The sequence below is a fragment of the Haliotis cracherodii genome, unplaced genomic scaffold, assembly GCF_022045235.1.
Source record: "Haliotis cracherodii isolate W230 unplaced genomic scaffold, xgHalCrac1.p SCAF_14, whole genome shotgun sequence".
NCBI classification, from domain to species: Eukaryota; Metazoa; Mollusca; class Gastropoda; order Lepetellida; family Haliotidae; genus Haliotis; species Haliotis cracherodii.
In genome coordinates, this window is record NW_027266269.1 from 11,259,775 (window position 1) to 11,275,870 (window position 16,096).

General features: G+C 40.0%; 2 protein-coding genes across 2 annotated transcripts; both read left to right on the forward strand.

Moving 5' to 3' along the window:
* The first annotated feature begins 1,597 nt into the window (after positions 1–1,597).
* Positions 1,598–3,629, forward strand: LOC139460545 (uncharacterized). The gene is made up of 3 exons (XM_071242011.1): positions 1,598–1,707; positions 2,285–2,441; positions 3,413–3,629. The coding sequence occupies exons 1-3, from the start codon at positions 1,668–1,670 to the stop codon at positions 3,504–3,506; spliced, it is 291 nt and encodes a 96-aa protein (XP_071098112.1). The 5' UTR covers positions 1,598–1,667; the 3' UTR covers positions 3,507–3,629.
* Positions 3,630–10,470: 6,841 nt separating this feature from the next.
* Positions 10,471–15,118, forward strand: LOC139460546 (uncharacterized). The gene is made up of 3 exons (XM_071242012.1): positions 10,471–10,558; positions 13,137–13,293; positions 14,921–15,118. Exons 1-3 carry the CDS (start codon positions 10,519–10,521, stop codon positions 15,012–15,014), a joined length of 291 nt encoding a protein of 96 aa, XP_071098113.1. The 5' UTR covers positions 10,471–10,518; the 3' UTR covers positions 15,015–15,118.
* Positions 15,119–16,096: the final 978 nt, after the last annotated feature.

Genomic DNA, 16,096 nt, shown 5'->3' on the forward strand with positions numbered 1-16,096 from the left:
CTGGTCCGATATCCTCCCCAAATGGTCCTCCGGCAAATGGTGCTGTGGTGGACGTTGAAGTGGCGTGCAACAGAAGACTGCGATTCCCGTCTTTGGATACGTCCTATGGCGATGTTCCGATCGGCAGCGCTGAGTCTCGGCATTTTCGAACTTGACAATTGAATGACATGCTTGACAGCCTATGCTTGCCTAGTTATAGCCACTACCACAAGTTACGAATGCCATAACTTGCACGTGCACGAGTGAGTGAGTATGGTTTTACGCCGCTTTTAGCAATATTCGAGGGATATCACGGCGGGGGACACCAGAAATGGGCTTCACACATTGTACCCATGTGAGGAATAGAACCCGGGTCTTCGACGTGACGAGCGGACGCTTTAACCACTAGGCTACCCGACCGCCCCCTGAACAAGTGTGAAAACAATGCCGTTTAAGACATTGCAAATCGGCAATGTCTGCGTTTTGAGTCACCGTTTGTCGAATATCAGGCCACCAACATTTTCCATTAACATATATCCAATGTATCTACCGGATGTTTTGTGTAGTCAGGTTCAGTGAACTAAATACTACCTGTGCGTTTCATTTTTTGAAGAGTGTATCCCAGTTATATCACTATAACTACGGGTGGCCCAGTGATATAATACACCCCCACACTCACACCCCCATCCCCACCCCCACACCCCCACACCCCCACATCCCACATCCAACATCCCACCCATCCCACCCACACACACCCTCACGCATCAATGGAACTCAATTACAGCATAGCAATAATACATCTCATCCTACAATACAAACGTTGAAATTCTCGGTAAAAAGTTCAAATAGTGTGTGAGAGAAAGTTAATATTTAACGTGATTTCAGCAATATTTCATCCATATTGCGAAAAGAACTAATTATACATATGCATTAATACCCTTCTAAATAAAACGAAACAATACAGTGATACTAAACATGAAACAAAACCATGAAGCTAAATTAATCATTCGGACATTTTTTTTCACTTCACTTCTTTTCACTTCACTTCACTCCTTTACTTTATATCACTTCACATCACATCACATCACTTCACTTAATTTACATCACTTGTCTTCACTTTACTTATATCACTTTACATCACTTTACTTTACATCACTTCACTTTACTTCACTTATATCACTTCACGTCACTTTACTTTATATCAATTCACATCACATCACATCACTTGTCTAGACCTTACATCACTTTACTTTACATCACTTCACTTTACTTCACTTTATTATTTTTCTTTTCTTCATTACTAAATTATTATTTTTAAAATTTATTTTAGCTTTGGGATATAATCAAACACTTGTCCCAAGCCAGCATAACATTTTAATCTGCAAGTTAAAAAAGGTCGACATTTCGATCAGAATTAACAACGCGAAACTAATAGCGAAAGGACATATCTCATGATCTGTCACCGCCAACCATCCCAGATGCTCGACCGCCCGGGGACCTCATTGTTGGATTCGAGTTCTGAGCGACGCAATTATATCAGTAATACATCTTAATTGCAAGGAAAGTTCTAATTGGTCATGGGCACCGGACGCTAGTTGGCGTTGGTCCGAGGTGTATAAATTCCCTCTCGGTTCCTGGTCTGGTCATTGCCGGTGTTTCCATTCTGACGATCTGACGAACACACAACAATGAAGGTTCTGTGTATCCTCCTTGTCGTAGTCGGGGCTGGTGAGTTCAATCTTCTTGTTTTCTTACTTCACAGGGATTTCGGGGGCACGGGTGGCCCAGTCGTCTAAGGCGCCGCGATTCGCTGTGCAGAGTTGCGTCCCTTGGGCACGCCAGAAACCTATGATTGTGGGTTCGAATCCCCGATTATGTTTCTAGGTTTGTCTGCACCATACCAGTGCTCCTGGGTTTCACCGAAGTGGTAAACGTCTGAGACCTGCATCACTTCGGGCTTTCCTCCCACATTAAGCTGACACGCTGCGATATAACTGGAATACTGTTAAAAGCGGCGTTAAACCCAACTCACTCACAGGGATTTCCTAAATATGATTTGGGACTGTGGGGTACCCTTTTGGTTAATGCGTTCGCTCATGACGCCGAAGGTCCGGGTTTGATTCCCCACATGGTACAATGCGTGAAGCCCATTTCTGGTATTGCTGGAGTATTGCTGAAGCGACGTAAAACCATACTCACTAAGTACGAATGTTTATTTAGTTTATAGTTTATATAAGACACATGACGGCAGCCTATATAACAGTGTGTATGTGGGATGCTATAATGGGTTTGTGTTACTCGACAGCCGTGTGCGAAGAAACAGGCAAGCTGGCCCGACGGCAAGAGGAGTATGTCTGCCCCCCAACAGAACATGCCTTCGGCTACATGAGCTTCTGTGCCTGGGATCCCTGCGAGATGTTTGCTGATGAGCCCTGTGCTGACGTCCCTGGCGCTGTCTGCAAGTAAGTACCTGCATGTGCTGGTTGTGTCTGTGTCAGATCGTACCCAGACAACGCGGGTAACAGAAATGCTAGTTACTTGTAACATGTGTCAATACAACTACCTCATTTAAAGACACTGAAACTTACATTTTAAAAATACGTTTATCAAGTCTAAAATAGCAGTAATTAATTCCAAAGTACATCAAGACTTACTTTGGTGTCTACATTTCACAACTCTGGAGTTACAATCAAGCATGCTTTTTCTGGGAATAATCTAAAGAGCGTTACACGACTTGCTTAAAAGTTGTTTGATCAGGGTTTCACAATTCGGGGCCTCGGTAAAACTTTCGCAACGTTTTATGGTTTGAGAACATTTCCAATTTGATGCATCAGTGATAAAAATATGTCAATACAATCCCTATTTTTTGTAAACACATGCGTATTATATACAATGAACTTATGGAGAGAAATAATGTCGCTTTATTCACATGCAGCATTATTCGATATTTCTGCATGATGTTAAAGGGGAACTCTATTAGGGCCAGGTTGCTTATAAAATATGAAATATTAAAAAGAGTGATGATGAATAGCCGTTGCCGAATCCTAGTGTGATTTAAGTCGTTTAAATGTCCACATTGTTAGTTGCTGATAGTTCTGTCCATCGCTGAGCAATTTGTAATATTCGCTAGTATTGTAAACATCCACTGGTAGAAGTAAGTCCTGCTAGGCTTTGATATTGCTAGGCTTTGATATTGGAGGCTTTGTACTGTACGTCTTAATGATCAACAATAAGGGTCACGTCACGTCAAGTCACGTCACGTCAACCCACCTCGCCTCGCCTTGCCTCGCCTCGCCTCGCCGCACCGCACCGCACCGCACCGCACCGCACCGCACCGCACCGCACCCTGCCACACCGCGCCGCACCTCGCCTCAACCCATCTCACCTCAACTCAACTCAACCCGCCTCTAAATCACAAATATCTTTGTTTCAGGTTCGACGTGTGTCCCAACCATAACTGTATTCCTATGTTCTTTGTGGACAAGCACTGGGTGGAATGCAAAGACACCGTCTATCGAGAGTACTGAGTCTAACACATCGTCTCTATTTTCCACATATTACAAAGGCTGATATATTCTTGGTGTTGTATACATGCTTTCAATATTTACGTGTAATTTATGTCATATTTCTAATAAAGTGTATAGATTGTTTATCTTGTATCTGTTATATTTGTTTCATATTGAAAGAATTAGCCATATCATCCAACCTCAGTTTTTAGTTTTGTTTAATTCATGGATAGATGCTGGATTGTAAAGTGTAGTCGTGTGGCTTTAGTGATTTTTTCATATCACTGTTTTGCCTTTGGCCATATTCATTGGGCACACATTTAGTGCTGTAAACAACGTACGACCATCGTCAGACCAGCCTCAATAGAAAACAATCGTATAACAAAAGAGTATGGTTATTTGACATTATAAGTTGTCAACCAATCGCAAGGCGTATATGGTGTGATGTACCCTGTGTGTGAGCCTCTGTACTCACACCATTCAAGCTCACACACAGGGTACATCACACCTTATGCCCCAAGGGATCGGCTGACAACGAATCTGTCTTACCGATATTCAGTCGGAATATATGTCCGAAGTTTCACCGAGTAAATCGCTTTGATTCAGCCATTTTGACAGCTAACATACGAAGCATACAAACCGAGTGACTTCCCTTTACCTAATGCACGGATAAACATCGGTTCATTTCAACTCAACGATACTTATGCGAGTTAAGCAAGTTACAAGATGTGTTCCGATTGATTTCTCAGCTTGGTACATGAGCGGGCTATATGGAAAATAATTGCCCGCTCCTTAACCAATCAGAGGCTAGTATTCTAATGTAAGGTGGGGTAATTTTTTTTTTTAACTCCGCACTCAGTAATATTACAGATGATTGACGGTAGTCTCTAAATAATCGAGTCTTGATCAGACATTCCAGTGACTGACATCATGAACATCGATCTGAGCATCCAGTTAGTCCTCTCTTACGACAGGCAAAGGTTGCTGAAGACCAATTCTAACTCAGATCTTCACGGGCCAGTTATTTGACACGGGAGCATAGACTATGTCGGGTGAAGTTTTATAATTCAGTCTTACAAAATCAAAGTTATTTCAACAGGAAGCTTTATTGCTGTGTAACGATATTATCCTTTAGCAACGAAGTCAAAATACGACCTCACAACAACCCTGGTTTATCTTACATTGAAGAACGGAGACTAAAGTGGTTGGAATAGTTACAAAAAACACATAGAATTATAATAAGGTGATAAGGCATGCACTTTTCGATGAATATAAAACGTCACCACCAGAGAATATAACCACGCCCCAGCCCGAGCTCGGTTAAAACAAGAACTGCAGTTAGATCCGCTATCTGTCATAGATCTCCTAAAAGGCAAGAGATGCAATAGCGAAGGCCAAACTAACTCTATTTCTGAGAGATGGACAGCTGCTCGAACGTATATAAATAGAGTAGCCAAAGATAAAAATGAAATTATATCAATATACGAAAATAGAGATCATATCAATACGAAAACAGACATTCTGCGAATACCAAACTCACAATAGATATGTGTACCCTACTCACACACATGAGTCCCAAAGAGGGACAGGTCAGACGAAATTGCAACAACAACAACAACAACAACAACAACAACAACAACATAACAAATCTCGATTATCTGCCGAAACAGATTCAGAACAGAGATCCTTCTGTCATGTAATAAAAACTTTATTTTATTGAATAAATTTAACAGATTATTTAAATTAATACAATTTCCGATTGGGCAGATGTCATGACCTTGAATCGATTGGCGTTTATTTTTTTAAGATCATTCGCTTGTTTCTACAAAGAGTGATAATAACCTCGAGTTAGTTTGGTCCGAAATCTTAAAACAGATTAGTATGAATTTAGTGATGAGATACTGTATTTATCTGAAAATATAAAATGGATATGTCACTGCAGTAAAATAACACTTGACGTCGGTTTATAAGATGCCCAACTCAATCCATGGCTCAAATCCGTGTTTTGGGCCGAAGCTGAGATAAATTCAGAGTGTTTTAAGCCTTGGCTCTGATCATATTCCTTGGATCAGGCCGCTCCATCCCACTTTCAGTCTGCCTCAATGACACTATTTTAGAGAAAGATGAAGATTAGAATTTTTTTTTTAAATAGAGCTTTTGTCTTTTTATGGTAAAATAACATGTTTATCTCGTCACCTGACAAAGTTGACAAATTTTATAAGAAAATACATATAGATTCTTTATGTTTAAATTGTCAAGGTGGATATCATTAGCAGTAAGGAGGACAAGCATGCAACAGGACTTGACGTTGAGCTACTCCCTCCCACTCTTCCACAATAGGCCACTTGTGTTTACTATTTAACATATAGTACTGGGGTATCCCGCAAAGAGGAAATTAAGTCACTTGATGACATTATTTAAGACTCAGGCCGTGTAATTATCGTCCTATTTCATCAATTAGCAGTTTATGTAAATTATTGGAACGCATTTGTATAATTACAGTCAACAGTTTTTAATCAGGGCAAATGATATGTGCCTTGCATATGTCATTAATAATATAGGGAGACATATCACGTCTGAGTCTTTGCACTCATTCAATTTTGTTGTTGCAACAAGAACTACAGTAGTTTCATTTTTTCGTCGACCATTTGGCAGCCATCTTGGATTTAAAATAACGACATTTTTGACTTTATTCAATATTTAAACGTCTTTTATTTAATTCGGAACAATTGTGAGTGAGGAAGTTTGTGATATATCAAGATGACGGTGATGAAGTTTCAGATAGCCTGATTGTGACGGTATCAGATGACCTTCTGGGTATGACGTTTTAACTCAATGAGGTGTAAATATTAAAATTAATGGTCTATGTATATACAATACAGAATTTCTTGTTCATATCAGCATGTAATGAATTATTATAGTGCATGTAGTATTACTCCTATCTTAATGTGGTATGTCATCATCGAGGCCGTTGAAACTTTTTTTCAAATAAAAAAGCAGTTTTTTTATCCTGTCACTGGAGGCAATATATACGTGTTGAGTGGGATAGACACAAATCAGTATGATATCGTGGAGAAGAGAGTCAACATGGTGCGTCTGCAAGTATTCCAGATCATAGTTTACTTGTGACTAAAATAAGAGGCTTCAACATGCAACCTTGACGTATCCCAAATAGGATATTGTTATGTTTTAAATTATCAATAATGGATGGCATGATTATAAGTATACAATTTATCCAAATATCGATGTAGCGTTTTCCCTTTTTTTTGGTTTAATCTGGGATTGTTTTACGCCGCATTCGGCAAACTTTCACCCCCATCCCTGTCCTTTAAATGATAAAGTCTGGGCTTGACAAACCTGTGATTGATATTATGAGCAACGAGCCACGCCGTCGGTTTATGCTGACTTATATTCAACCACGTGACCGAGCTTGACTACCGGATCAGTTAAGTATTTTCCTTCGGCCAGCATATAGGATGTTGCGGAAGAATTCTAACCCGGAATTACCATGGCAACAGTAACATTATAATTGATGAAGATTCTGTATCACGTGTGTGATCAGAGGCCCTGCTCAAAATACATATTCTTGATCAGAAAATATACTCACACGCAAAAGAAACGCAAGTGGTTTTAAGCAAATACTAGTAGATAACAAACACGGAACCATAAATTGATACGAGTTTTAGCATGTAGTGAAGCCTGATGGTGTTATCAATATTTTTGGTTGCTTTTTGGAAACCCCGAGTAAAAATGCAACATAAATAACGAATCGCCAAAACGCACCATTTCAATGAATATGTGGGTATCATGCACCCATTTCTCGCGAAATCGAAAATGCGCGAACTGTCACGAACTGTAGTGGTTATAAAACTGTGGCCGATTCTTGGACCTACCACTCCTTGGTCAACAATGTCACGCCTAACTCAAATTCAGAGAAACCAGGCTATCGGACGTTTGGAAGCTGGAGAGTCTGTCCAAGATGTCGCCCGTCATTTCAACGTTAACACAACCACAATGTACCGTTTCCTGCATCGATACAATGCTACACAGACCACAGATGACCTTCCTCGGAGCGGTCGTCCTAGGGTCACCACACCTCGACAAGATTACCCGTCAACACCAACGACATCCGTTCCTAACTACAAGTGAAAGTGCTCGACAGACCATAGGAACACATAATCGACACATTAGCCGGGACACTGTGATCCGACGTCTCCGTTCCAACAACCTCAGATGTCGCCGACCAGCACGTCGTCCTGTTCTCCAACCACAGCATCGACAAGCACGACTTCAGTGGGCACAGGGTCATCACAATTGGCGTCATCGTGAGTGGAGGCGTGTCATCTTCTCTGATGAAAGTCGCTTTTGTGTCTCCCATCCAGACGGAAGACTCAGAATTTGGCGGCGTCGAGGTGATCGTTTCGCTGACAAAAACGTTGTGGAAAGGGATCCATGGGGTGGACCTAGCGTCATGATATGGGCAGGGATTGGACTTAATGCGAGACTTGAACCCATGTGTTTTCTGAATGTCGGTCAAGGTCGGGGACACGGCGTCACTGCTCAGCGGTATATCGACCAATTGATCAGACCCCATGTTGTTCCATTTTTTGCACAACATCAAAAACTCATTTTCCAGCAGGACTCGTCCCCATGTTGCCAGAGCTTCCATGGCCTTTCTGCAACAACACAACATCCGTGTTCTACCGTGGCCTGCCCTCAGCCCTGATCTGAACCCTATCGAACACTTTTGGGATGAGGTTTAAAGGCGTCTGCACAATGTGCGCCAAGTCACTACAACTGCCGATGAACTACGTACAGCTGCTCTGGATGTGTGCAGAAGGATCCCTAGGGCCTTCACAAATTGTCTGATCCACTCAATGTACAGGAGATGTGTGGCAGTGATCAATGCTAATGGTGGTCACACAAGGTATTGACTGACATTTTGGGTATTGACCCGAAACTGTGTTAGCCCTAAACATTTGAGAAAAAAAAACAATTATGTCATCTGCCTTTTAATCCATTAAACTGTCTTCAGTCAAATTTTCGTCAATCTTGCACTATTAGTATTTCTTGTCTTTACTGTTGAAAATAAATAACATGTATACTGCATACTCGACTTGCGTTTCTTTTGCGTGTCAGTATAGATTAGCCCTCGAAAAGGTTACAAGAAGACATCACTCTATACCTGTTTTTATTAATTAGGGGCATTGGTGGCCCAATCGTCTTACGCGCCGTAATTTGCTGTGCAGAGTTGCGTCCCTTGGACACACCAGGAACTTAATATTGTGGGTTCGAATTCCGGTTCGCGTCGATTATGTTTCTAGGATTGTCAGCACCATACCCGTGCTCTCGGTTTTCATCATAGTGGTAAACGTCTGAGACCTGCATCACTTTGGGCTTCGACCTGAAATACTGTTTCAAAATGGTTTTAAACCAACTTCCTTCACTGACTCAAAACCGGCTGATATTTACCAACAAATTTGGTTTCCCCAAAGACGAAAAAGGTGTAAAAGTATTATAGGCAATATAGATCAAGAACTTGTAATACATGTAAAAGTATTATAGGCAATATAGATCAAGAACTTTTACCTCTCAAGCACAATCATGTGAGTTCTTTATTGAGATTTATATACTGCAACGTTATCTTGCTATTCAATCGGGAAGAAGAAATTAAACCAAACAGTCACTCACTCACTTAAGCAAATACTAAATATCCTAGCAGGCTTAACAAAAACATCTTATTTTTTACAATTACGTCATTTAAATTAAAGTTAAAATCCAGACAAGTGTAATGAACATAAATTTATTTCAGTGAAGAAATTATACGAACGAGAAAGGTGAAGAGTTAATGAGATAATGTTTTCTTTTTACTGTAATACAATGTAGGGTTTCTTGAGTTAATAAAATTCTCTTACTGTCTGACTAATCAGATCTGTTGTGATATTATAAGAGTTATTAATAAAGTAATAATTTATATATTCGGTTAAATAACGATCTTCAAACGATGCCCCTTCCTTTAGGAGGTGGGATCAGTGAAATGGGGTTTGACATTCATTGTTCTTGCACTTATTGCACAATATTATTGTACTAGTTCGGACCAAGGCCGGTTTATAGTGCTAGCCCATTGAGATATCATGCCGCAGTTTAGCATGAATACCCCACTCAGACACAGTATACTGACTCAGAGCCGATAGTCCTTCCTTTAGTTTCTTAATACTGAACGCCAGACAGGGTAACAACAAGTACCATCTTTTAAAGTATTTCGGTATGACGCGGTATCCACCACTTAGCCAAGAAGGAGTCCCCCAACTTCGAAAGTTGTACGTTTACTCCTATTCTTTATAAAGTGGTAATAATTACTGAATGAAATGCATTTGTCAAGTGGAACACCCTACCCACCAGAATAACAAACTCATTATAATTTCCTCAACGATAATTTCACAACAGGAATTAAATTGAACTAATCATAAACATAAACACCACTAATACACCATAACCTTCAGATGCCTCAAATGTGGCATTTGAGTCCCACTGATTTAAAACGAAGGGAAATTAACCGTTATAACCATCCAAACAAGAGCCCTGAACCAATGAATTTAATCAATTATATCTTAAAGTTCAAACCCATATTCCATGTCAATGCCAAACACATTTTAATCTACGTAAGGAAATAAGTACAACGTAATAATTCACGGTTGACATTTCGATAAATATAGCGTGCGCTAAGAAACCTCTTTATGGAAATTCACGCCTCGGAGGCCAATGCCACTTGTCCCAATGTGAGTTATCTTTCGTCCCAGATGGTCGACCGCCCAGTGATAAAAATGCTGAGATTCGTGTTCTAAACGACATGACTTCTAATACGATTGCAATTAACACCAGTAATGAATCTTAATTGGATTAAAATTTGTAATTTGTTGTGGGCATTGGACGCTAGTTGGCGTTTTCTGGGGTGTATAAATTCCCTCTTTGTTCGAGGTTGAGTCATAACTCCTTGTTTTGATTCTGAGCGATCTCTGACTTTGAAACAACAATGAAGGTCCTCTGTGTTCTCCTTGTCGTGGTCGGAGCTGGTGAGTTCACTTTTTTTGTTTCGGGGTGTACCTTTCCTTGCCTTTTCAGCCAAATGAATTCCATAATGACTCGTAATTATTCTCAATATTTCATATTGGTAGACGAAACCAATCTCTTATGTAAACTCTGAAGTGAGTGACTATGGTTTTGAGCCGCTTTTAGCAATATTCCAGGAATATCACAGCGAGGGTGGCTTCAGACATTTTACCCATGTGGAGAATCGAACCCTTATCTTCGGCGTGACGAGCGAACGTTCTAACCACTAGGCTACCCGACCGTCCCTTTATGCTTTGAAGTGACACACTCTTTAAAGCGACATTGCAATTTGACCACATCCACATAAAAAAAAATGAAATGAAAAAGAAATATCATTTTTAATATTTCAATATGTTATATTTTATATGCGTTTATGCTAAGAATGGAATCATGCGTAGACAGACAAAGTCGCAAATGGTTCACATTTCGTTATGATGGGCGTCAATAACGTTCACATTTTATATTCAACCGTTCCAACTTCTCGGTAAGGGAACCAACACGATCTGCATCATTTAACAAAGAAACCCTTTAAAGTTATAAAAGGTTATCTTAAGCAACGACTATTGTAAGCCAATGTCAAAGTATTGGAGTTACGATCGCCTTAGAATAGGACTTGAGGCATGGGTCGCCCAGTCGTCTAAGGCGCCGCAATTCGCTGTGCAGAGTTGCATCCCTTGGGCACGCCAGAAACCTATGATTGTGGGTTCGAATCCCGGTTCGCCCTAATTATGTTTCTAGGTTTGTCAGCACCATTACCCGTGCTCGTGGGTTTCACCGAAGTGGTAAACGTCTGAGATCTGCATCACTTCGGGCTTTCCTCCCACATTAAGCTGACACGTCGTGATATAACTGGAATACTGTTAAAAGCGGCGTTAAACCCAACTCTCTCACTCACTATCATTACAAACTAATGATGAAATATTTACCTTCAGTCATAGACTTGATCCTTGATTTCTTCTATAAGTATATTTAAAAGTTGACATTTTCAGAGGGCCAATTATCACCCTCCCCCATTGAACTATCCACGATCCGTGCCTTATCAAATCTAATAACAATATATAATGTAGAACCACAATATCATAATTGTTTCCTGTTTATCTGCAACCTACACTCGTTAACACGCGTAATCATCATTGAAATATTATTATTGAGTGATTAACACTATCGTGATATAATGTGCAGATAAATTAACGTCCCACATGTTAACCCGCGTGTACATAACACGAAATATAGTAACGAGTCAATGTAATTCATAACAGAGACAGTTGTATATATCATGTAAATATCAGGGGTGACATATAATGGCAATCTTTGGTGTAATATCTATAAGTGGCATTTAGAAGCGCAGTGCTTATGAAAACAGCACTGGTTTGTGGACATTTGCGGATAAATATAAAAAGTTAACAAAACGAAAACGAACTGATATCTTCTTTGTTTGTTTGTTTGTTTGTTGTTTAACGCCGCACTCAGCAATATTCCAGCTATATGACGGCGGTCTGTAAAATAATCGAGTCTGGACCAGACAATCCAGTGATTGACATCATGAGCATCGATCCACGCAATTGGGATCGATGACATGTATCAACCAAGTCAGCGTGTCTGACCACCCGATCCCGTCAGTCGCCTCTTACGACAAGTATGGGTTGCTGAAGACCTATTCTACCCTGGAATCTTCACGGGTCAACTGATATCTAAATGAATGTGATATTACAATTGTAATCCAACTACAGTCAATACTCAGTCCGTCATTGCGTATAAAGCGACGACGCCAGGAAATAACCAGTCTCGATTAGATGCCGAAACAGATTCCATTCTGCAAAAAAGGCCAAATAGTGGAGAAAATTAAATAAATGGGCCACTAAAAATACGCGATGACTCCCGGTGTTCGCGAAATCGAAAACTCGATCAACAAATGTTTAAATACGCTTTGAACTGCGAAACCGGAATTTCGCTGATTAATTTAATCTTTGATATATCAACGCGAACTTGTTAGACACTGCCTATCTATTTAAATTTTAGAAGATCAATACATACATGGTTTGGCAAGATTACCTTTGTATTAAAATACACAGATGGGTAATTGGGAATGTTTTCAAATTTCTTTTAAAAGTTTACGCAATCCCCTAAACCAATAGACATAATTTTCTCCTGATTGGAAATTATTATTATTATTATTATTATTATTATTATTATTATTATTATTATTATTATTATTATTTACGAATTAGTAATTATTGTGTGGTTTTATTTCAAGTTGTGTCATATTAGGTTAGCCTGGAGGGTAAAGCGGTCGCTTGTCAAGCCGATGGATCGGGTTCGCTTCCCCAAATATTTCCAATTAGTGAAACCTATATGTCATTGTCCCCTGTCCCCTGATATTGCTGGATTATTGAGAAGAGCGACGTAAAATCACACTCATTCACTCGCCCACTCCAGTGAAATGACGTAACTATCGATACTCATACTCATCATAATATTCCTGGACTTGTAAACCATCATTAGTTGGCACAGCTTAAACGCCATGGGTTGTGTTACTTGCAGCAATGTGCAGAGAGGTGGGCAAGGTGGCCCGACGGCAAGAGGAGTATGTCTGCCCCCCACAGGAAGAATCGTTCGGCTACATGAGCTTCTGTGCCTGGGATCCCTGCGACATGTTTGCTGATGAGCCCTGTGCTGACGTCCCTGGTGCTGTCTGCAAGTAAGTACCTGCATGCGGCGCCCTGGCTGTGTTTGTGTAAGATCGTACCCAAACATCGCGTACGAGGAAGGTTTCCGCCGATTTGAGTAATAATTCAATACAATGTCAGCACCTAACCTGTGCTCGTCAAAGTAAAGTCAGGTTACGTCAGGATTCCACAATATCAAGCTGACGCCCTGTGATAGAACTAAAATGTGTTCACAGAGAGGGGTGGGTGGGATGAACTCACTCACTCACTCACTCGCAGTGATAAACGCTTGCATATATTCCGGTATTCCGCCAACAACATCGCTGTGATCTATCTGAAGTAATATTCACGATATATATACAGCGAAAGTACTATGTATGAAACTGATATAAAGAAGATGATGGACTAACGTGGACTTTATTATTTTATTATATATATATATATATATATATAGAGAGAGAGAGAGAGAGAGAGAGAGAGAGAGAGAGAGAGAGAGAGAGAGAGACAGAGAGAGAGAGAGAGAGAGAGAGAGAGACTGGCCAATAAGAGAGCAGGACTACTAACCCCTCGTGAGCACGTATACCGTCAAAAATCCAAGATCAGTATCAGCCATTTTGGATTTTCCAGCAACCACCCACCTCACGTTTTCCACATGAAATATCTGGTACAGAAATTCGTTATTCGACACTATTTTGTCTTTTATTATCATTAATTTTGAGGTGGAGAGACATTGATATTTTTTAAGATCACTTTCGTGACTTTATTGATAAATTCATAGTTAAAATTATACTTCATGGTTTGGCCTCAAAGGTTTGAAGAGTAGTCTCCCTTTGACCCTAATCGTCAGCTGTTGCAAGTGTCAAGTTTTCATTTTGTCCTGACACGTATATAGGGCAACTAAAGACACCATAACTAATAATATACTGACGGACCCCGTTGTCTCGAACTTGGTTGTGTCGACTCCGGATAAGTCGAACAATTTCTTAAGTCCCAAGGAGTTCGAGTCAACTCAAGGTATCGAGAAGCCATTTTAAATAAGACTTGGAAATAGGGCAATAGATGTTTATTCAATTATTTCTTTGTGTTGCGAGATACGATGTCTGTTTAATCAAGATATATTACTTATGACGTGAGCAGAAAAGGAATACCATTGCGGCCTATTTAGACCACGTGCAGCTTTAGGTCTTCCAGCCGTTTAGCATGTTTCGATGACTATCTTAAATTTGGCATTGACAGACACAATTTATCTAAATAAACAACTTTACACGTTTTAATTACAAAAACTGTTTATCAAGATATAATACTTATGACGTGAGCAGAAAGGGAATGCCAATGCGGCCTATTTAGACCACGTGCAGCTTTAGGTCTTCCAGCCGTTTAGCATGGTTCGATGACTGTCTTAAATTTGGCATTGACGGACACAATTCATCTAAATAAACAACTTTACACGTTTTAATTACAAACACTGTTTATCAAGATATAATACTTATGACGTGAGCAGAAAGGGAATACCATTGCGGCCTATTTAGACCACGTGCAGCTTTAGGTCTTCCAGCCGTTTAGCATGGTTCGATGACTGTCTTAAATTTGGCATTGACGGACAATTTATCTAATTAAACCACTATACACGTTTTAATTTCAAAAACTGTTTGGTTTCAGATTCGACGCCTGTCCTAACCATGCGTGTATACCGATGTTCTTTGTTGGCAAGCAGTGGGTCGAGTGCAACGATGTTGTTTATCTCGACAAATAAATTGAAATATCCTCTGTATTGTCACGGTTTTGAACAAAACCCGATAATGTCTTTTGTACAGTGTGTAATTTGTGAAATATGTCAAATAAATTGTATAGATTGTATTTGAGAGTCTGTTATGACTGTTATTCGAAGGAACAACTTTTTCAAATGTATATGTATGTTGCATTTTTGAGTGTTTGATTGTTGTTTAACGCCACACTCAGGAATATTCAGCTTTTTGACACTTGATTGGGAATAATCGAAGTATATCCAAGACACTCCAGCGATTGACATCATGAGCATTGATCCAAGCATTTGGGATATGATAACATGTAGCAACTTTGTCACCAAGTATGACCAGCAGATCCATTTAATCACTTCATACGACAAGCGGGGTGGTCGGGTAGCCTAGTGGTTAAAGCGTTCGCTCATCACGCGGAAGACCCGGGTTCGATTCCCGACATGGGTACAAAGGGTGAAGCCCATTTCTTTCTTTGCGTGAATATTGCTAAAAGCGGTGTAAAACAATATTCACTCACTCACTCACTCACTCATACCACAAGCGTAGGTTGAATGCAGGTTTCATCACAAAAGACCTATCGCCACCTGTCAATGAAACAAAATGATTGATCAATCACAAAGTCACCAATCAGAGACCAAGAATTTGTATTCTTTAGGCAATTGTATTCAAGTCAATTGGAAAAGTCTACCTTATAAATAAATCGTAAATGATTCCATGGCGTTCTATTAGCTAAGTTTCCATTTATGTGTCCATAAACCGAAAAAGCAATTGGCCACTCCCACTAACGGACTACTGATTTCTGATTGGCTGATAATATGATGGGCAGGGCTGGTGTTGCATTGTTCGCTCAACGATGTTACTGGTTCCGTATGGTCCACAGTCAAGTGTGATTATTTGTCTGTAAAGCTACTATTTATGTATTTTTTGTCTCCAATATTTTGACGTATATGAAGTTAATGTTTTGGAACAGTCCAGGGTATACATATCTAAACTTTTCGAGCAGTTAGAAAAGGTGGAAGATAAAAGACAAATTAAAAGACTATTCTTGAATTGTTCCTGGAACTGTTGGCGCACACGA